The sequence below is a fragment of the Podarcis erhardii genome (assembly GCF_964252035.2).
Source record: "Podarcis erhardii genome assembly, chromosome: 1".
Classification (NCBI taxonomy): domain Eukaryota; kingdom Metazoa; phylum Chordata; class Lepidosauria; order Squamata; family Lacertidae; genus Podarcis; species Podarcis erhardii.
Window position 1 is genome coordinate 43,627,040 of NC_138497.1, and position 23,753 is coordinate 43,650,792.

Sequence of the window (23,753 nt, forward strand, 5' to 3'; positions counted from 1 at the left end):
ACTTAGCAGTAAGGCAAAAAATTTCCCTAGAAGAAGCAGAGCCAGCTCCAGATTGGACAGAGTCTCCTCTGTTGTCACCACTGATCTGTCATCTGGGCCACGGTAGGTTTATCTGACTGTGGTTGGCAACACTCAAGAGGCCTGTTGGGTGGCTGGGTTGAGCTACCCTGTTAATTTAAAAGGGTGTCTAGACGCAGCCACTTGGAGCGGCTTAGAGTGCCAGCCAGAAAAAAAACCACGACTATAAGTTGGTCCCTGGGGCAGGTATCATCAGTGCTCAAGGATGCCAGGTCCTGCTGGCCCTGCTATACATTTGCCCCAGGGATATCCCTCCAGATGTTGCTGGACTCCAACTCCCATCAGCCCCAGTCAGCCCAGCCATTGGTCAGGGATGGTGGGAATTGTAGTCCGAGAACTCCATATTGGCCACTTCTGCAGCATTGAGCCTTTCTTGCCACCATTGGCACAACCCAGCTTCCTGCAGCACTCTGTGACTTCTGGCCAGCTGCCTGAGAGTGGCTGCTTGAGTCTTTATTCACATACTTCTTGAAATAATCACTCTTCATTTTGCTGACGGACTCCTGCTTTCTGCCTAGAATGACTTCTTCACCTCTGTGGGAATTGTGCAGTGTCTCAATGATCTTTAATCTGAGCAATTAATTTATTAGAAACAAACAACCCTGCTCCCACAGGTTTCTTTCTCAGGCGTTATCTGGCTCCCAGCATCTAAAAATTACAGGTGCAGTTTCACTTCAACTAAAAAAAAAAAAAAGTAAAAAGCTTTTCAAACAATGGGACCTGACTTCAGCTAAGAGTTTTGTTTTTACAACCAGAGCATATCCTCGCTCAGGAAAGGTGCACAGCTGATAGCTTTGGAAACTAAGGTCACATCCATGCCACACATTTAAAGCAAATGACTTCCTCCAAAGAACCTTTTAGAATTGTAATTTGTTAAGGGTCCTAGGTACTGTAGCTCTGTGAGGGGCAAACTGCAATTCCAAGAATCCTCGGAGCAGTACGTCATTTGTTGGGGGTGTAGCATGGGTGTAGCCAGGATTTTTGTTAGGGGACGGGGGACAAGACTTTTGTGGAGGGACAAAACTGATGTGATCAGTTAGTTAAGTATTTCTATTGTTTTACTTGACCTGGGAGGGCAGCTGCCCCCTGCCCCCCCCCGGCTACGCCCATGGGGTGTAGGTATTGTAGCTCTGTGAGGGCGAAAACTACAGTTTCCAGCATTCTTTGGGGGAAGCCATGTGCTTTCAATGCACCTTTAGTGCATGGTGTGGCTGTCACTTAAGACTTTGACCCTCCTGTGTACTTTTGTAAGTCCCACTGAATTCTGTGGAATTTCCTTCTGAGTAAACACGCACAGGACTGGGCTTTAAAACACTTTTATTCACACTTTTGTACACATTATGGAATCTTTTGGTCAATAGCAGTAAGGACATATTTAAAGTAGCAATTAAAAAACCCTCTTCTAGTTAATTCCACAGCAACTGTGGAGGCTAACTGGTGTGACCAGACTAATGGTGGCATAAGCTTTCATGGATTTTGTCAGATGCATGAAGCAGTCTCCTCTGCTGGCAGATTGTGTACATAGTTATCTAGTTCAGTGTTTCCCAACTTTGGGCCTCCAGCTGTTTTTGAACTACAATTCCCATCATCCCTGACCACTGGTCTTGCTAGCTAGGGATGATGGGAGTTGTAGTCCAAAAACAGCTGGAGGCCCAAGGTTGGGAAACACTGATCTAGTTAACTATGACAATCCTATCCCACCTATCCTCCAAGCAGCTCAAGATGGTGCACATTGTTCTTCCCTATGTTATCTTCACAACAACCCTGTGAGGTAGTCAAAACAAAATAAAAAAATTCCTTCCAGTAGCACCTTAAAGACCAACTAAGTTAGTTCTAGGTATGAGCTTTCGTGTGCATGCACACTTCTTCAGATACACTGAAGTGTGTATCTGAAGTGGCAGACCAACACGGCTACCTATCTATAACCTGTGAGGTAGGTTAGGCTGAGAGATTGTGGCTGGCCCAGCATCACCCAGTGAGCTTCATGGCTGAGTGGGAATTTGAACCCTGCTCTCCTGAGTCCTAGTTCAGTTCTCGAACCACAACACCACACTGGCCTCACATACACATATATGGATCCCGAGAAAAGGTATTGTTTTAGGAACACTGGAGCCAAACAGCTACAAAATGCATGAGAAGAGAATGTTTGTGGCTTTTGCGACTCTGGAGGCACACAAACTAAAGGGGGGAGGAGCAGGAAAGTGTCTTGTGCTGAGTTGCTTACAAGGTCTGCAAGGAAGATAAACCAAAGAAGAAAAACAAAAGGAAGAAGCTTGCAGTCATAACGGGGAATTTCCCCACTGTTCAGCATAAGCATAAATCCTTGATAAGACATAAAGGTTTATTGCTTCTTGAGCAGAACGATGCTGCCCTGTTGAATCGACCTTGCATAGTGTACTGGTAAAGAATGGAGGTGGATATAATGAAGTCAGTTGTGGGGAAATGGAAGGCAGATGAGCACTGGCTTCAGCTGAGCCTGAGAGCTGCCCTTGTCCCCACTATGTCTTGCGACATCACTCAGAGGGGCATCTGGGGGGTAAGGATTCCAAGCTGCTTGTTATTCTTGTTTCAGGGAAAGAGGAGATTGCCACACTGTGTGTGAGAGGAGGGGAAGGCAGGCAGGTCCTGGCCACATTTACACCATACATTTGAAGTGTTATGATACCACTTTAAACCATCATGGTTTCCCTCAAAGACTTCAGAAAATTGTAGCTTATTACAGGCGCTGAGAGTTGTTTGCTCATATTCCCCTCACAGAGCTACAACTCCCAGAGTGGTTTAACAATCAATCCCTCTTTACAGGGAAGTCTAGGAATTGTAGCTTTGTGAGAGGAAGGAGCCAGATGTAACTCCTTTGGGAAGGAGCTCTAGAGATATGGGGCCACCACTGAAAAGACCTTGATGCTGGGCTGCAGACAAGGCCCCCACAACTTACCTTTCTACTGGATAATTAATTGTGTGTTTAGGTGGTGGTTGTGTTTTTTAAAAAATGCTCTACCCCAACCATCCAATACAAAAGCCACAGCTGCCGCCACGATACATTGTATCTCCTATTCCAAATTAAATTTGTTTTTCATTTGTCACACAAAGGAATAATATAAAGATGGTCTTCAAGTAGGCCTCCTTGGAGACTGAGACTTAGTGCTGCAATTGAGGATATCTTAGCACAGGTCCCAGCTAGCCTAAGCTGACAGACAGACAGACAGACAGACAGACAGACACTGGAACAAGCCCCCATTCCCTAAGTTCTCAATGAATGGTGGGTCTCAAAGTGATCTGGCTGAAGTCAACTGAAGTGTTGACATGCTTCAGAATCAGTGTGTGGCTCCTGAAGAGTTACAGCTCCTTAAATGGTTTGCTCTGCCACACCCCATGCTTGAAGTAGAAGCAAGCTTACTTGGATTTGGATCCAGACTAAGTTAGCTGCACTTTGTTCCCACTGAAACCTAGTTTGGATCCAACCCAATGGAACTCACTTCCAAATTAGGGAACATAGATTGCATCCTGTGTCCCACACACTGATAAAGAATGAAAGGTGTGTGGAGAAAGATCGGGATCCCTGCAGATGTGACTGAAGAGGCAGCATGGCAGCAAAGTAAAAGGGATCTGGTGAAACCAAGATAGATCTTTCTGGAGATGAGCTCTACACCTCCCTTGCCAATCACCTGCTTAATTATTATCTAATTAGTGAGAGAGCCAGCTAAAGCTGATTCACCAAGCGTCACTTTTGACAGCTCATCTCAGTCCAGTCGCCCTAATTTCGACAGTGAAATAAATTTGCAGCATCGCTGCTTAAAATATGATCTTGATGGACATGATGAGAAAGGCCCAAGATTAAAATGTAATGACCTACTGTACAGAACAGTAAATAGTGTGAAACTTTATAAAAACCGTATGCAATAGTTATGACTGTTAACAAAATGGATGCTGTTGTGTTCTGTTAAAAGGGAATTTTTGCCAATTTGCTGGCTGATCCAAGGTCGGTTACTATTCCTAAAGCCCATTGTCACAGTTTTGACTAGAGAATGTGAATGCCATTTAATTAATTAATTAATTTAAGAAGTCTAGGGCGTTGAGGTCCTATGTAAATTCCACAATCTGGGGACCACCACAAAAAAGACCCTATCTCTTGTGCTGACCAACAAAATCAATCCTCCAGGTGGGCTCATGGGCGGGGATTCCTCCCCCTGCAAAGGGAATGGAATGGAGTCAAACTCTGAGGCTTTATAAAGATCCGCTGTGTATAGCCTCTTATAGTCTGTCATTATTTAGATTGCCTCCTATGCAAATAAAGCAACGCTGAACAGAATTAGACTTGAAATGTGCAGAAGGAATAACCTCTACATCACTCTTCAGCGTTCTCAGAATGTTGGCTACTTAGATCTTTACAAGTTGCTTATTGAATTAAAGCAACAGGATTTTTTTAATGCTCCAGAACAAACAACAACACATATATTAGTCTGATTGCCTTGGCTTGATTCAGATGTAGGCCAGCATTTACCCACCAAACAGGTATTTGTTTGAGTTGTCTTTTTTTGCTTGATACTTTTCAGATGTGTCTTTTTAAAAATAAATCTTTGTTGCCACCTAGTGGACAAAACCAGCTATGCTGAATCCAGTGACATTCACAAACACGTAAACCCCATTTAACACAGTGGGACTTACTTCTAAGACTACACAAGCCCATTTCATCAGAGGAACGAAGACTTCTTATGCATGTGTCCTCAGAAATGTGCCCCACTACCTTAAAAAATGCTTAATCCCAGATAAGTGCATTGCAGCCTTAATCCGTCGTAGCTCTTTGAGGTGGAAACAATATGATGTGATCTGCAACAAGCTTAAGTTTATAACATCTTATCAGCCCAGCTATGAAAGACAACATTTATTTATTTAAAATGTTTTGTGCTACCTTTGATCAACAAGTAAATCAGGGTGGAGTACAACATATGTAAGAACAGGACAATACACGAAATATCATACAACAATGAATAAAAATGACCAACACAGTGTATAATACATTTTAGGTAAAGGTAAAGGGACCCCTGACCAGTCCAGTCGTGGCCGACTCTGGGGTTGCGGCGCTCATCTTGCGTTATTGGCCAAGGGAGCCAGCGTACAGCTTCTGGGTCATGTGGCCAGCATGACTAAGCCGCTTCTGGCGAACCAGAGCAGCGCACGGAAACGCCATTTACCTTCCCGCCGGAGTAGTACCTATTTATCTACTTGCACTTTGATGTGCTTTTGAACTGCTAGTTGGGCAGGAATAATACATTTTATTTTATTAATTTTTTAAAATAATTTTTATTAACAGGCCAATCACATCACATTATCCAAATCACATTAGTTCCAAATTATACAGCCAAATTTTAAATTTTGTTGGGGGTACCCATACATCAAGCTCTGCACGAGTCTAAAACTCTGCACGAGTCCAAACATCACTTATATTACTGCTTTAATTAGATAGTTCTATCCAGTTCAATCCAGATAGTCCTTTATTACTTTCTTTCTCTTCTTGTTGTTATCGTATATTCCTTTCTTTGCGATCTCTGATAATTTTCACAAGCAGATGGAAAACAGGCATCCTCTGTGTGGGTTTTGTACTCTCCAAAGATCATATCGCTCAGGGACAGCCTCTGTTCAATGCTTCCATATATATATATATATATATATATATATATATATATATATATATATATATTTGCTTTCGTAGATTTTCACGGGTACAGGAATGCAGGTTTTGGTGTCCTCGGGTGTCTTCCCGTGTAAAAGTTGGGGTGTCTAGGCGACGTTTCGACGAGGTCTCACTCGTCATCTTCAGGCTGGTGCTTTCGGCTTCTTGTTACTGGAACAGAGCAGGATCTCAGTGTTTGAGTTCCTATAAATACTGTAGAGGGGGTGTGGTGTATAGCCTCCAATGTTCTGGGCAGAGAGGAAGTTCCCAGGCTAGTGTGCCTTTTCTTCTTTTGTTCCTTAATTACTTGAGAGATATCTTGAGTGATTTCTTGAGTGATATCCTGAGTACCACTTAGGTGGGTCATTAGGTGTGGATTAGTTGCTAAAGTCTTTGTGTCTTGACCTCTTGAACTTTGTGAAGAGTTTTCATGAGAAGATGGCTGTACTGTATTTAGTTGTGCTCTGGCTTGGCTTCGTGTATAGGGGCGAGCTGTGGTTTTGTGGCTTGTGTCAGCCAGATCTGTGTAGGGATTGCAGGGGGGTGCAGCATCCGGAGGTGCCACCATGGATGCTGCACCCCCCTGCAATCCCTACACAGATCTGGCTGACACAAGCCACAAAACCACAGCTCGCCCCTATACACGAAGCCAAGCCAGAGCACAACTAAATACAGTACAGCCATCTTCTCATGAAAACTCTTCACAAAGTTCAAGAGGTCAAGACACAAAGACTTTAGCAACTAATCCACACCTAATGACCCACCTAAGTGGTACTCAGGATATCACTCAAGAAATCACTCAAGATATCTCTCAAGTAATTAAGGAACAAAAGAAGAAAAGGCACACTAGCCTGGGAACTTCCTCTCTGCCCAGAACATTGGAGGCTATACACCACACCCCCTCTACAGTATTTATAGGAACTCAAACACTGAGATCCTGCTCTGTTCCAGTAACAAGAAGCCGAAAGCACCAGCCTGAAGATGACGAGTGAGACCTCGTCGAAACGTCGCCTAGACACCCCAACTTTTACACGGGAAGACACCCGAGGACACCAAAACCTGCATATATATATATATATATATATATATATATTCTTTACTTTTCTCAGGCTTGCCAAATAAATCAAATGAATCAGGAGGCTCTGTCGGGTCAAGCTTGCGTTCCAACATTCCTTCTCTTTTGAATGATCCTGATTCTCCTCCCCCTGTCCTTCTTTCTCCGGCAAGCCTGTCTTGGCGAGATGCCATTTTTTAACTGCGTCATAAAAAATTTCCTCTTTCTCACCGTTCACCAATCCTCTCTCCTGTTATAATCCATCCCACACAGTTCTTGAATTCCTGCTTGTGATTAGTAAAAATGCAACGATCTTATTTCTATCTGGTGTGAAGGGTTATTAATATCACATCGTGCAAAGAAAAAAAAAGTTTTTTCCTCCACCCCCCCCTTCATTCCAAACATACAGTCTCCTAGTAGTGTTTCATCAGAATATTTACTTATCCATCCGTCACTCCTGGTCACAGAGATCCATTAATCAGCAGTCTTATCTCTCGAACATTACTTGATGTATGTGCTTCAGCTTCATTCCAATCGTATGTTTCCAATTATAATTCCGAGCTGAAGCTAACCAGCACGCGCTAATTGGAATCAGCATCAGGAAGATCTGACTTCACCGAGGGCTCATGCCAAGTGTTCGGCATCCCCATCTCTCGGATCAGGGGGTGCATTGTGAGCACCACTGGCAAGGCAGGGCCCCCCGTCTCCTGGGGGGGTAGGAAGACTGCATACTTCCCATAGCAGCCCCTTAATTACCTCGTATGGGTCAGAGAGATGTTATTGTCGGCCATCTTCCAACGCGCCACCTGGTGGCCCCGGGCAGGAATAATACATTTTAAAATGCCATAAAAGTCTTCCAGTGGCATATACAGTAAAACCTTCAACTAAAAGCCAGGGAAAACAGGACTTTTTAAAGCTTCCCCAAAAACCTGAAAATGAAGGAGGCAGCCATAATATTTATTGGAAGGAAATTCCATAAGGTGGGCACCTGTCATGGAATTCTACTCAATATTGATCCACAGCAGAACTCCAATGTATAGTTAGCAGAGTAAAAACTTAAACACATTGCAGGATTCCCCAAAATAGACCAGAGGCAATTGTACAGGAATTCATCCAGCAGAGCTTTACTGGTACTGAAGGCAAATGAGCATAATGGTCACAAATCCAGTATGTTCAGGATTGGCACTGTCCATAAGAAGTCCAGTTGCAGTAGACTTAACTGAAACTTACAATAACTTACAAAAAGTCTAAACCTCAACACTAAGCATACTATGTACAGAACACCACACCAGAAGGAAAAGAGACAGAAAGAGAAAGTGAACCCAGGCTCCTTCTGGCCTTACTTTTATAGTCAACGTGACTGAAAAGAAGGCAGAACCAGTTTAAATCAGCTACACTCAGCTTTTCTGAAGGAATAACCCAAACATCATGAACCTTCTGCTTGTTTCTTTCACACAGAGAAGCTTCCAGAACCCTCTTGAATTAATTAGTAGAGGAAAGATCTCTACACATCAGATCAATATTTTCTGCACTAAGAAATACTAACTGACAGCACCACCACTGAGAAGACTCTACCTCTAGTAGCCACAAGTCTAAATTGATCTTAAATGTTGACACACAAGTTAGGCTTCCAAAGTCCATTTTAATAATCTGGACTCAAACTATTTATGGACTTAAATGTCAGAACCAGCACTTTGAATTGGCCCTGGAAACACACTGGCAACTAGTGCAACTGATATAGGAGCCATGTGATGTGGTTGAACTGTCTCGCCACAAGAAGGGCTCAAGCAGCCCTATTTTGTATGAGCTGATGTTGCTGAGTAGTCTTCAAAGTCGGCCCCACTAAGAGTGCATTACAGTAGGCCAGCATGGATGCAGCTACCACATCTGTGACTGAGGCTAGGTCTGTTTTCCCAAGATAGGATCGTAGCTGTCACGCTAACTGAAGTTGGGGGGAAAGCACTCTTATCTGCCCCCATCTGGGCTTCCAGGCAGCTTCAATTCCAGAAGGGTCCCCAGCCAACAATTTGGCGCTTTGGATGGGTGTGTGGGTCCAACACCAGATCACTCAATCCAGATCAGTTGATTTCCTCACTCACAGCACCTCCATTTGAAGCACTGGCTGACAGTGAGGCAGCCGATTTTGGAGCAGCAAATTGTTAGCATTCCCCCCCCCCCCGCCAGGGAAGGGGAAGCCACACTTGTGGGATTTCAGGAGTCAAAACTGGAGGGGTGGGGCAGCTGCTGCACTGTCTCAGGCAGCAAAATGTCTTCGTCCAGCTCAGAGTGATACTGAACATATTATTCATCTACAGATGTGCCACAGACAAAGCTGTTTATACACTATGCTCTGTCAGTATGAAAGAAGATAAAGCATTTTAATCACCCTGTGCTGCTTCTTTCTCCCCTCAGGCTCTTAGTACCAGCTTACTTGTCTTGTTCTCAAGCCCCTCTTGGGAGCACTGGAGCCAGCTGGGCTTTCAAGTACCGACTTTCCCCAGCGGCTAATTTCAGTCCATGGGAAAAAAATAATGTTACAAATAGGCTTTTAAAAGGAGTTTAGTACTGGGCCTTCTTATTTGATAAAAAGTTTTAAAAAGAAACCAGAAGGATGTTCCCTAGCTGCTTCTACCAATGTAAACAACACAATCCTACACATGTATCCAGAAATTCAATGAATTCATTTCAATGAATTGATTTAAATAAACCTTAGTCCCAGGTAAGTGGATATAGTATTGAAACAAGTTTAGCTGTGCTCAGCAGGGCTTGTCTCTGAGTAGCCATTTAGGTCCACATATGAAAATAAGGGATTGAAAGTGACATTCAGTGATTGGATAGTTACAGAAAATGGTTACTGTTGCGTTGTAGTGGAGCTCTATATAAGCAGGCTGGCTGGAGCCTTCAGTTCTGTTCTGGCCTGTGAATAAACAAGAGCTGTTTGAAGAATCACTGTGTCGTCTGATATGTTCACCCACAACTTAACAGACTGGATGAGCGCCAATACCCTAGGAAGATGGAAGCACTGTAGGTTGGTAGTTCCTATGTCCGGGAAATTGGCTAGCTCCCTGTTCTGGGTGGGGTGCACTCCCTCAAGTACAGGCTTGGAGTCTGAGGGTGCTCCTGGGTCCACCTGTCCCTGGAAACTCAGGTGGCCTTGGGTTAGGAGTGCCTATTACAGTACCAGCAACATCTGGTACATCAACAATAGCTATTCTTTGACAGGGGTGGTCATGTATTGGTAACCTCAAGACTCAATTACGGCAATGTGCTCTATGTGGGGCTACCCTTGGGCCTGATCCAGTGTCTCCAGCTGATGGAAAACACTGCAGACGGACTATCACCAGCACATTACTCCAGAGCTCAGGGGTTTGCACTAACTGCCCACACACTACCAGTTCAAAGTTCTTGCATGCATTTATAAGGCACTTAACAATTTGGCTCCAGCGTACTTCAAGGATGTCCAATCCCTTGTATTCCTGCCTGATCACTGAAGTTTTCAGGGAGCCACTGTTAGCAGTCCCTGTGGCTCTCATGCACAGCTTGCATCAACCAAGTGCTGTGTGTTCAGTACTGCATCTTTTATTTTTTGTACTGCATCTTTGTAAACCACACAAAAGACTATTGTAGTTAAGTGATGTGTGTGCGTGTGTATAGTGTTTAAATAAATACATTTAAAAAATCCACCGAACGATTGCAAAAAGGTCCACGTTTGTGCGCCTAGAAACACATTACCGCGATTTAATAACCTCCTGCCAGCCCTTTTTATGTTTTTATATTGCAAAACTACCCTGTGATCCTCGGATGAAGGGTAGTACAGAAATTTAATTGATAATAATAATGATAGTAGTAAAGCTAAACGTTCACTCCGCGTCTAACTCAGGCCCTCATGCATAGGGAGAACATTTCACATTTTTCTGGATTTATTACTCTTTCTAAAAACACCCAACTGTCCTAAGCCCTCCCCTCCTGCGCCCAGAGAGTCGGGCGACGTAAGAGAAGCTGCCCACTGAACTCTCTTGCCTGCGCTCCCTTCTCTATGGTCGGGATTTCGACCCGGAAACAGGAAGCGCAGCCTGCGCTCGCGGGTCTCGTCAGCTGATCGGAGCAGGAGGAGGCGGTGGGGCGGGGGAGAGAGAGGGAGGGAGAGGGCCGAGCCGAGCCTCTTGGCGGTCTCTGGGGGCCGGAGCCAAGGAGGTGCTGCGGCAGCGGCGGCTTGGAAGAGCTCTCCGGGGAGGCTGGGCGTGGCGCCTGCCGGAGCAGCCATGGCTTCCATTCTGGACCAGTACGTCGACTCGCTTTCGCACTCGGCTTCCTCGCAGCAGAACCGCGCCAGCCTGGGCATCCCGCACACGGGTAGGAAGGAGGACGGGAAGCAGAATCCATTCCTTAGTGCACTTGAGTCTCTTCTTTCAAGCAGCGTGTATTTCGGCTCTTTCTGCCTCCTCCTCTTTGCTAGGACTGTTGACTGCACATTTCCCCAGTGCCCCCTTCCATGGGCGTAGCCAAGGGGGGGGCAGGGGGGCCCAGCTGCTGCCCCTCAGAAATAAATAAAAATGCATAGCAAACTGTGGTTCTGCCTCCCCTCCAAAACAAAAGGCCTGCTCCCCAACAAAAATACGGGATACGCCTATGCGCCCTTCGCTTTTAAGGCCGCTCTTTCCCGAGTAAACAGTCATAGGCTCTATTGAGCGATCTGACTTCTGATCCTTCTGGATCCCTCGCCGGTGTGGCCAAACGTTTTCCTGCCTTCCCTCCCCACCGCTTCTGCTTCTTTCTCAGTTCACAATGGAGGCAATTTATCAAAATGTTTATATCTCACTCTCCTACCAGAGTAGGGGCCTCAGAGAGGTTTATGGCAAATCTAAAACATGATTAGAACTTTGAAATAACCATGTTTGTGTGCCACCACGCAAAAATGAAGCAGCAGAAGTAATTGGTAAGCAGTACCATGAACGGCCTATTCTTGCTGTCCGAAGGCATTTGAAGATGTTTATATCTGGAATTTCATAGTCTAGAAGATGCTACTGGGGTAGAAATTCAGTCCTGTGTCACTGTGTGCTAGGATGTACAACAGGATCTTCTGTGCTGGTTGCAACCCACAGGTAGATCTTTGTGGGAAGAGATGGTCCTTCAGACGCTACGGATAGTCTCAACAGAACAGAAATGATAGTTGAAAAAAGAAGCCCACAGCTGACCTCTTGTTATATTCTGTCATACAATTTTTATTTTTCGTGTCACTCCCATTCGAATGAAAAGCAAACAGAATCTGCGGTTATCTAGATGCCGTCCTATTTTAAGTCAGGTTGTGATTTGAGGGTAACCTTAAAGCAGGGTCAAAATATGGAAGACAGCTGCCATAGTGCCGTTCTGTGTTTCAGTTCAGTGCTAATGGAACTTTCCCATTCCAGAATATAGTAAAGGAACTCTTTGGGAAGAACTGAGACAAGTGGAACAGCATAGGTCAATGTTGCAAAGAATGAAGCCGGATGATCTGGAACATTTGCTTTAGTCCGTGTCAGTTCTTCCAAGTACATGTTACTTGTGAACATTTTCCCAGGCTTATATAAATTCCTTTGGCATTAGGGTTCTCCGCTCTCTGCCCCCACATTTGCTTCCAGTGAATCTGATATTAATTAACTTGGGAAGGGACCCACAACTGCTCATCCCATTTTTGACATCCACCCTGAGGTGATATGGGCAGATCTTGTTTAAAGGGTTTTCTGGTGTTCTGCAGACTTACAATGAATGTGAGCCTAGGAAAAATGGGCGTCTTTGAAGGACAGATGTGGTCCAAAAGCTCTGATACTATCTGTTTGCGGATGATTAAAAATGGCTCCATTTATGTGTTGTTCTATGAGGATGTCACACTATTTTCCAGTTCAGTGGAAAACTATGCTTTTCTCCTTGATCTTGAAAAGAGACATATTTACCTTGGGATGGTTTCAAAAGTTCTTGAAACTACACATTTTTAAGTTTTCCAAACAGAAGGCTGTGTATCTGTGTAGTAAAATAACATCCTTGAATATTTGTATGAATGAAGATTCTGCATCTTTCTGTATTGGCCAGTGCAATTTGCTGTCCACTAACGTTTGTGGAAACTAGTGAGATGAAAGCCCCCAAAAATGTGGTTAAGTGTGTTTAGTGAAATTGTTTGCAGCTGTCATTAGCGTGTGTGTTGTAACTTCCTGCATTTAACGGAACACTTTTAAAATGGAAAGTGAACCAGAAGGAAAGGGATATATATTTTGGAAAGCACATTAGATTCATTTCCACTTTGAGTCATCATCTTTTATGTATGGTAGCTGTAGATTGAATGAGAGATTATAATGTTACAGCGCAATGCTGTGCATGTCTGATTGGAAACAAGTTGTATCTTTATTCTCAATATTTCCAGATTAATATCTTTTGACACTGAGATTCTTATAATAGTCATTGTTTAACCTACTCCACAGTCTGCTTTTGCATGCATTTTTTTTATTCATTCATTCATTTTACTTGTATGCCACTTTGCCAAAAAAAACCCAACCATGCTCAAAGTGGCTTACAACAAATAAAGGGATGCATTTCAAACACACACTACAAAAACAATTTCATATTAACAAAGCAACCATTTCATAACATAGCAAAAAAAGCAATTAAAATAACATATCAAACAACCACATTCCAATACAATAAATATATCAAGATTACTTAAATAACATGCAGCACCCAGCTGTAAAAATATCAAGGGAGCTTCACATTTTCACCGTAGTCCTAGAAGTACCCCTTGCATGATGTTGCATTTTATTTGCAGTGCATACATTTTGCAAACTTCCTTGCATTATTGTGTGCTGCTCATTCTTTTCTGGTTTATTCATGGCTTATATAAAGCAACTGACTCTTCCTAAAGCTCTTTGGTGTTTCTCTGTTCTTTTGGCACACTCTGCTGGCATGAGGATGGGCACTCTGCACATGCCTCAACAGGAATAAATTAATGCTTCTCTTTATTTTATTTGGCACAAAGGACAGTTAACTGTTTTCAGTAAATGCAGTGTATGTAATTGGATCACTTTTCCATGTCTAGTAAGTGCATGGCAGTTGAGGGTTTATACACAGGATTGTGCTGCAGTTTGATTTCAATTTTTTAAAACCTGTTTCCTTCTTTTTTAAGGGTATGTGAATGCTCGCCTAGAAAAAGAGACCCCAATTTTTAACAAACAGAGGATTGATTTCAACCCCCCTGAAAAGATTAATAGCCTGGTTGTCTCTTCAAACCAGCTGTGTATGAGTCTTGGAAAAGACATCATTTTTAGGTATGTGCAATCTTTTGTTATTGTGTTTGAAATTTCATCGGGTGTGGGAAGGATGAAAGAAGAATATGATGCTGAATTCCTCCCTCCTATTATTAATCAATTTATTAGACGCTTTCTACTAAAAAAAATCCCAAACTAAAATTACAAACAATATAAAAATATACATGAATTGAAAGCAGAGATAAAGTCAACCCATAACTGTGTCAGTACAATTCTAAAAGCGACCCACACAACCCCAAGGAAAATACATGTATCATAAGTGGCACAAAGTAAATCCCTTTAAATGTCCAGCAAAACCTAAGGATGTTAACAGTCAGATGTCTGGGAGAAGAGGAGAGTCTTTATCTAGTGCCAAAATGATGTGAATGTCTGTATTTGGTGGACTTTCCACATTCCACAAAATAGGGTCCATAACTGTGAAGGTCCTTTTTCTCGTCACCGCGGAGGCACATGGCAAAGGGCCTCATAGGACAACCTCAGGGTCTGGACCCACTACTTTACACAATCTGTGACTTACTGGGATTCAGTTTTATTTAACTTGCCCTCATTGAGCCCATTATGTTGACCAGACAGTGGTCCAGCCCCTTCACCTGACTCAAGTGACTTGGAGAAAAATATCTGAGTGTTGTCAGCATACCGATGACACCTAACTCCCAAATATTTGCTGACCTCTCCCAGCAACTTTATATAGATGTTAGAAAGCATGGAGGACAGCACAGAACCCCGCAGTACCTCACAGAGTAATGGCGACAGGGCAGAGCAGAAGTTGCCCAGTGCCATCTTCTGGAACTAATGCTGTAGGTTGGAAGAGAACCACAATAGCACAATGCTCCCATCTCACAGAGGCAGTCTCATAATATACCATGTTGATATCAAAAGCTGTTGAGATATCAACATAATTAATCCAGCATAATTAACATCTAGATGGGGACATCAGGAACAGAACATCAGTCAGGGCAACTGAGGCTGTTCGAGTCCCAAATCCCAGCCTGAATGATAATTCTGCCAAGCAGCAAAGTTTCTGCTAGTCCCACCCAATCCCGCCCCCTAATTTTCAACCATTTGCTTTCTTTCCACTTTTATGTAGGCTTGACCTGGCCAAGGCAGATGAGCCTAACCAGGTAGAGCTTGGCCGAAAGGATGAAGCCAGAGTTCACAAGCTCTTTTTGGACCACACAGGTGAGGCAATAAGAAGAGCTACAAAGTGCTCTTTGGCATCTTCAGTAAATGCCACAAACATTATGTTATGGGGTTTGTTTGTCTTTTGCATGCAATATGAATTTTTCTGTCTAGAAAAGTCATCCCTAGTTCACCCCATATACAGTATTAACAAAATTTATTTTTCTTCCTTAAGGAATTTTTTGTAAAGTGCACATTCATGTGAAAACACACATTTGCAATAGCCTCTGTTATTCTTTCTTCTTTTACCTACGGTATATTTTGGTCAGACCATCCTGTATTCCTTGTATTCCTGTATTCCTTCAGTACACTTTTTGCTGATTAAATGTGGTCATAGCACAGTGATGATATTCAGACTTGGATGTCCACAAGTTGTTATCTTAAGATTTATCACAGGAGCACTGCAGTTTGTATGCTTTCTGTCTTCTCAAGATAAACTGATCTTTGAGTGAAGCTGGGAATGTTGAAGAGTGTGTTTCTGTTAACTGAAATAAGGTAATGTGTTAGCTGATATCTTAATAAGGGTTTTAAAAAATATTCAAATTTGTAGCAAATTTGACATCTACTGACACCAAAAGAAGCCAAAGTCTAAGTCACATTTATGCATAATTATGAGTGTTCTCATTTGGATAGAAACAATGAAGGCAAGTAGGAGATTCCTGAAGAATAATCAGGATTTTTAATGGCCTTCCTGTCTAAATGGGTATGAAGAGATATGTTATACTGTTATGCTAGGTATTTAATGATATGACAAATATGATGTGGAGGAGGGGAGATGAATATTTTGTGCTTGTCAAATCTATTTCTAGAACCTTCTGAAAACTTTAGGCATCAGAAGATGTGTCTAAGGAGAGGTATTTTGCTATGATCCTCTGTTTTCATCTTTGTTGCGGTTTCCCTTTTTTACTACAGGTTCTCACCTTATCATTGCCTTGAACACCAGTGAGTGCCTCTATTTGAACCGAAGTGCTCAGAAGGTGCGGATCCTGTCACGCTGGAAAGGTCATTTGATTGAAAGTGTGGGCTGGAACAAGTTCCTTGGCTCGGAGATGAACACTGGCCCCATTTTGGTGGGAACATCCCAAGGCCAGATATACGAGGCTGAGGTCTCGGTCAGTGAAGGCAGTCTCTTCGGCACTAACCCTGACCAGTATTTTCGCCAGATCTATAACCTAGAAGAAGAGGCAGGACCTGCGCCAGTCTGCTGCCTTGAGATAGAACGAGGAATCGATGGGAAGTGCTTTATCATTGCCACTACTCGCAAGAGGCTTTTCCAGTTTGTTGGCAAGATTCCAGAGGGATCTGAACAGCAAGCCTTTGGAGCAATATTTAGCATGCCCGCAGATCACCTGCCTGGCTTCCGCGAGTTTCCAGCTAGCCTTGGCTACAGCGAAATTGCATTTTATACTCCTAAGCTTCGCTCCACCCCCAGTGCTTTTGCTTGGATGATGGGCAACGGTGTCCTGTACGGATCGCTGGACTACGGACGTCCCGACTCTATTCTTAGCGATGAGCAGGTCTGGGAATATCCATCTGACGTGGACGCGGTAGCCAACAAGCCCATGAATATAGTGCTCACGCAGTTTCATTTTCTGCTGCTGTTTCCCGACAGAGTGAAGGCTGTGTGTACCCTGAATGGGCAAGTTGTCTTCCAGGATGTGTTCTTGGAAAAGTTTGGCTCGCTGAAGCGTATGATCAAAGACCCCGCGTTTGGGCAAATCTGGATCCACACAGAAAAGGCCGTGTTTCGATACAATGTGCAGCGAGAGTCCCGTGACGTGTGGAAGATGTATACGAACATCAACAAGTTTGATCTGGCTAAAGAGTACTGCAAGGACCGCCCCGAGTGCTTGGATATCGTGCTGGCCAAGGAGGCCGAATATTGCTTCCAGAACAAGAGATACCTCGATAGTGCAAAGTGTTATGCATTGACTCAAAATTACTTTGAGGAGATTGCTCTTAAATTTATCGAAGCCAAGCAGGAAGAGGCGCTGATGGAGTTTCTGATTAAGAAACTGGCTAGCTTGAAGCCTTCGGAAAAGACTCAGACAACCCTGCTGACCACATGGCTGACGGAGCTGTACTTAAACCGCCTAGGAGTCCTGGAAGCAGACGCATCGAAACGGGACCTCTACGAGAAGACCCGGGACAAGTTCCGCAGCTTCTTGGGCAGCCCCAAAAACAAAGACTGCCTGTTCAACAACCGAGCAACCATTCACGAGCTGCTGGCGAGCCACGGGGACACGGAACACATGGTGTACTTTGCCGTCATAATGCATGACTACGAACGGGTGATAGCCCATTACTGCCAACATGAGAATTACAATGAAGCGTTGGAAGTCCTGTCCAAAATCAGGGACGATGTGCTCTTCTACAAGTTTTCCCCGGTCTTGATCCAGCACATCCCCAAGAAGCTGGTGGATGCTTGGATCGAAATGGGGAAGAAGCTGGATGCCAAGAACCTCATCCCTGCCCTTGTCAACTACAGCCAGAGTGGGAGCACCGAACAGATCAACGAAGCCATTCGATACATGGAGTTCTGTGTGAGTGAACTGAAGGAAACTCAGCAGGCCATTCACAATTACCTCTTGTCCCTCTATGCTCTGTGTCGCCCTGACTCGCTGTTGTCGTATCTGGAACGCGCTGGAACCTACGCCGACAACATCCACTATGACCTGAAGTACGCACTTCGGCTCTGTGCAGAACATGGCCACCACCGGGCTTGTGTCCATGTGTACAAAGTTATGGAGATGTATGAGGAAGCTGTGGATCTCGCTTTGCAGGTAGGGGAACAATGACCCCGTTCGTTTATGCACTTGAAAATGCATTAGATTTATTTCAAAGCTTGAAAGGATTGTGGAAGTTTTGGTGTAGGCAGAAGAGCTGGGAAACACTGTTGTCGTATTCATTGACTGGAAAGCAAGCGTCTGTTAGTACAGCGTTGTCTAATGGAATAATTGTATTGCTGGCTTGGTTGGGTGTTCTTTTCAGCAGCAGCTAGCAGTTGTTTTGGGGGGGGGGGGACTCACAAGAAGCGTATGGTTATCTGTCCCAACACCTGGCATTTTGAGAGATTCTGTTTCTAGACAACGTTTTATTTAGGTCTTCAATGTCACCTTCACGTAATTGCTGCTGGGCTGTGTACACTTGGTGTCCGTCTGCTGTTGGAAGGCTCTTAGATCCAGCAGAGACCTCTGTCAGTGGAACAGGGAGTGAAGCCATATTTGGAAATTCCCCCTCCGCCCAGCATCGCTTCCAATCTGCTGCAGAGGGTTGGGAGACCTTTTGGAATAGCACAGGAAGTAATGTAACAGGGAGGGCAAAATCGCCAAAGATCACCTTGATCTGTGTTACACTGGTGGAAGACCCCAAGCTTTTCATCCGTGGAGAGACATGAGTTTGATATAACCCACTGTCTGTACTTCTTCCATTTTGTTTCCCTCTGACTTCACTGCTTAGAATTCCCTTTCTTGGCCATGTGTATAGGAGGCACTTGTGGTTCCCTATGCCCCTAAGGTTCAGTCAGCCTTTATTAGGGACTGAGCCCTTAGCATGGCAGGTCCTGCCCTGTGAAATTCCCTGCCAGTAGAGGCTCAGCAGGAACCATCCCTGTCTTCACTTTCTTTCAGACAAGCATTTGAAATGTGAATTCTTCAACATAGGAACATGTTCAAGGTGCCTTATGACTATTGTTCTCGTGGGCAATTAATGAAAGCATCCAGTAACCTCCGTTTTGTAAGGAGAGCATCCAAATGGTCTTCTACATTATTAATTATCTCCATGTTAACAACAACAACAACAACAACAACAACAACAACAACAATTTTAATATTTATACCCTGCCCATCTGGTTGGGTTTCCCCAGCCACGTTGGTTAAGAGCAAAAAGTGTGTCCCATGGGGAAATGCAATTCCTTTTGAATTTTTATGTCTTGTTTCATCTCTGGATAGATGAGTTTTCAAAACGATCCCTGACCACAGAAAGCAGCAACCGAAAACAACATCAAGATTTCATTGGGGGAGACGAGACACATCATCTTCCTCTTGTTACCTTTATTTTTATGTAACTATGTCTGGTTCCTCTTAGCAGTGTCTTTCCTTTACCAACCGTGTATTTAGTGACAGGAGCGAGGGGTATAAATAGTGACTAGTTCCTTATCTTTCTTTCCTTCCTTTTTGCTTTGCTCTTCCCAGGTGGATGTAGATATGGCAAAGTCCTGTGCGGACCTCCCTGAAGACGATGAGGAGCTGAGGAAGAAGCTTTGGCTGAAGATCGCGCGACATGTCGTCCAGGAAGAGAAGGATGTCAAGAAGGCCATGGCCTGCCTTTCCAGCTGCAACCTGCTGAAGATTGAAGATGTCCTGCCATTCTTTCCAGACTTTGTCACCATTGATCACTTCAAGGAAGCCATCTGCAACTCTCTAGAGGCCTACAACAAGCACATAGAGGAGTTGAAGATGGAGATGGAGGAAGCCACACAGAGTGCCAAAAGGATCCGGGAAGACATTCAGGAAATGAGGAACAAATATGGCTCTGTGGAACCCCAGGAGAAATGTGCGGCATGTGACTTTCCGCTCCTGAACCGCCCCTTCTACCTCTTCCTCTGTGGGCACATGTTCCACTATGATTGCCTTCTGCAGGCAGTTTATCCAAACTTGCCTGCCTACAAGCAGGCTAAACTGGAAGACCTTCAAAAGAAGCTCTCGGCCACAAGCCAGCCCTCCAAATCCCACCACCGGCCTAAGGACACCGATACTTCTAGCCAAGGAAAGGGACAGTTAAGCCGTGAGCAGATGAAAGCTGACATTGATGATATTGTGGCAGCTGAATGTGTGTATTGTGGAGAGCTGATGATCCGGTCCATTGACAAGCCTTTCATTGATCCACAGAGGTATGAAGAGGAGATGCAGAGCTGGCTGTAAGGCCAACATGTTCCTGCCTGCATTGGAGCATGAAACTGCCTGCAAAGAGAGCATGAGGCTTGGCAGCTAACCACCAGGCACCTTAGGCATGTGGGCTCCATGGGGATTTGAAAAAGTATTATGCGAGTCTCACAATCTGTAAGTTAGTGGGGCAAAGTGGGGTGTCAGTAATGGTCATTGCTACTAAGGCAATTATATTGAAGTTCTACAAAGCACTCTTAACAGCTGCCTACACAAGGCTTCTTCAGAGACATCCTTAATATGAATTCTAAATGGATGTTTTTCTTGCTGAGAGGTAACCAAACTTTACCGCTTGTGTTACCATATCTGGATTACGCCCATATTTCTATAAAGAATTGGGCCGTGGTGGGGATACACTTGTATTGTTTTCAAATGTGGAGCATCTCCTGCTGTTTTTCTTGGTCATGAGACTGAGATCGTGTTCTGTGTCAGAAATATAAAAGGAGAAAATGTGCATGAAGTCCTGTTCCGGACACACGTCCATTGTATTAATATGCCAAGCATAGGCAAACTTGGCCCTCCAGATGTTTTGGGACTACAACTCTCATCATCTCTAGCTAACAGGACCAGTGGTCAATGATGATGGGAATTGTAGTCCTAAAACATCTGGAGGGCCGAGTTTGCCTATTCCTGTAATATGGCATAAAAGCTTCACTTTTAGGCAAAGCAATTCCATGTAAAATGCTACATTTTTATTTTTCTCTTTTGAGGTGTTGTTCTTTTCCCCCTTAGTTTTCTGAAAGCTTATGTCAGGTAGCTTGACATTCTGTAAGATTTCTTCATTTTGCTCACAGTATGCAGGAAGAAAATTATGGCACTCTGACTTGATACCATTTGTGCAGATCTAAGATGTTCCATGCTAGGTTTGTTGCCTTTTTATTTTTTACACTCTCTCATTTGAATGTTCACACTGTCCCTAATTATAGCAACACCTGGCCATTCCTGGTCTTAACAGCTGTACACTATTAGCTGCACATTTTTGTGGACTGATATTAAAACATAGAATTGGAAACTCGCATGTCGCCAACAGCAAATCCATCCTGAAGTTGGAGCAGGAGAATTCAGGATTCACATCCTTAAATGACCATAGAAAAATGGTGTGGTTGGAACAACTGTTGGATGTAAGGTGAAAGGTATTTTTCCTCCCTCCCTCTTTAAAGACAATAATGATGTGGAATAGACTTTAGGTCACAAGGAAAGCCAGCTAAGGGACCCAAAGTTTAAATCATGTCAGAGGTACTATGTAACTAGAACTACATTTCCTCTTGGTTCTAGTCTCTCCCCCCCACTTTTTTTTTTTTACATTCTTTATTATTCTGTAAAATGTGGCAAAATAGAACTACATTTGGGATACAAGGTTTCTAGTTCCTCATGATTTTTCCTGAAAATATCCCAGCTTCTTTATAAAAGCAACCCACAGAACCATCGGACTGTCTGACGCAATTATTTTGTGGCGTTATTGCCACAATCATTTTTAGACCGCCCTACTTTGAGAAACCATTCAGCACATAAGAAGGGTGACAATTTGAAGTCTTGTATGACCTACGAAACAAAAGGGATTATATAGTGACAGAAGTCAGCAGGAAGCCACCACTCCTCCTTTCCAGGTACCATACAAACGGCGACAATCACAAAACAATGATTTTGTTCGTTTCCCCGTTGGTTTAAGATACAAGTAACTGAAATGAAGATATTCCATAATTAAATTCATGCTAAGAAAACCTGTATTTATAAAAGAGTGAAGAAAAACATTCCTCTCTTACCAATACAGTATGGAGGTACGGATACCAAATGATGGAAATGAAGGGGGCTAAATTTGTTACTCAGAATTTGGCTTGTCGTCAGACACTTCACCATCATCTTATTTAGTATCTTCTTGCTTAGATTCATCTTTTTCCTTTGCTCCTTTCTTCCCTTTGGCTACCTTTCAGTCCCCTCTCATCATTTGCTCCTTTTCCCTAGGTGCTTCTTTTCGGGGCTTTGACTCTGTTTAGGTGGGTGGGGGCAGGCTTAGCAGATAATCTAGCCGATCGTCTTAGTGGTGCCTCCATTTCCTCACCTGCAGTTGCCGCCTTTCTTTTGGGCAGAGTTAAACCTTAATGGATGCAACCAAACAGCATGAATGGGGAGCCCAGGATGGGTCTAGGCTGTGACTGATCCACTCGCTCTTCGTTCTGGTTATGAATTACCTTTAACAATGAGCAAGGTTATGTCTGAACTAGAGGGTTTCTATGGTGAAGTTATTTTTTAAATGCACATTAAACTTTTCTGAAATGGTCAGCTGGCTTTTGAGGTTTTTGTTGGATGCTTGGAATATGCGTGTGGCTGCCTGCTTCTGGTGTGATGAGGCTGTGGAGCACCTGAGTTTCTCATTAGTTTCAATTAAAAATATTATGTACTACATGGACACTAAAAGTAGTATGTGACACAGAAACAGGAATTGTTCATGGGGAAACTCAAACGTTATTACAAACTTTCTAGAATTGTGTACAATGATGCTTAGGATTTCATGCTCACCATGTTCATTATCAGTATTAAAGATGGATTTCTTGAGGTCAGTGGTAGCCTTCAACATGCCAAATCCAATTTCTATTTGAGTCAGACTTGTGCAATTATGTGCAATCCACACTTACATTTTGCCCTACTCTTTACAGACACAGGCCTGTGCCTTAAAGCTGTGTGTCCAAGCACACACACACACCCTTTTAAAGCTCTGGAGCTTTCTCCACAAAAACCTGCTCTTTACAGCTGCATCGGAATAAACAGTTATTGGGGATGCATTGCCATCTAGATGTGCTGAGAGCCTAGATTGTCACCATGAAATGCTGGGAGTAAACATCTTGGTGCGTGGCTTCCCTTGGCCTTTTGTTGTTGTTTTTTGGTCAGGGCATAAGCTACAAGGTTGTGTCACTAAAACACACACTAATTTTAGTTGGGCTTTTTGAAATCTAGCTATGATTTTGTATTTTGATGTTGTGAATCAGTACATAGAAGCCGCCTTAACACTGAGTCAGACCATGGGTCCACCCAGATCAGCATTGCCTGCTCTGGCTGGCAGCAGCTCTTCAGGGTTTCAGACAGTCCAAGCCCTACCTGGAGGTGCCATAGATTGAACCTGAAACCTTTCCAGAGATTGAACCTGAAACCTTCAACATGCAGAGCAGATGCTGTGCCATTAAACCATAACCCGTTTCCACAGCTATAGCCTTCCCTCAAGAACAGCAAAAGGAAGAAAATGAAAGATGATACATGGTACAAATGGCACTTACAGTAATCATGTCAGCTGACATTGTAAGACTGATATATAAACACCCAAAAATATACAGAAGAACCTTGCTGGATCAGGCCAAGGGCCCATCAAATCTGGCACCCACTTCTTACAGTGGCCAGCCGGATGCCTTTCTCTCTGGATTTATTGTTTCTTGATAGTGTTTGGACCACTGACAGGTGCTCTCCTTTTCTGTAATATCTCTGTCATTTGGTGACCAGCAAAGAAACCTCGCACCCCAAAGCAAATTTTGTTACGCAGTTGTTAA

General features: G+C 43.7%; 1 protein-coding gene across 1 annotated transcript; it reads left to right on the forward strand.

The window, feature by feature from the left end:
• The first annotated feature begins 10,903 nt into the window (after window positions 1-10,903).
• VPS18 (VPS18 core subunit of CORVET and HOPS complexes) lies at window positions 10,904-21,792 on the forward strand. The gene is made up of 5 exons (XM_081879315.1): window positions 10,904-11,156; window positions 13,954-14,095; window positions 15,183-15,274; window positions 16,187-18,057; window positions 19,468-21,792. The coding sequence occupies exons 1-5, from the start codon at window positions 11,066-11,068 to the stop codon at window positions 20,194-20,196; spliced, it is 2,925 nt and encodes a 974-aa protein (XP_081735441.1). The 5' UTR covers window positions 10,904-11,065; the 3' UTR covers window positions 20,197-21,792.
• Window positions 21,793-23,753: the final 1,961 nt, after the last annotated feature.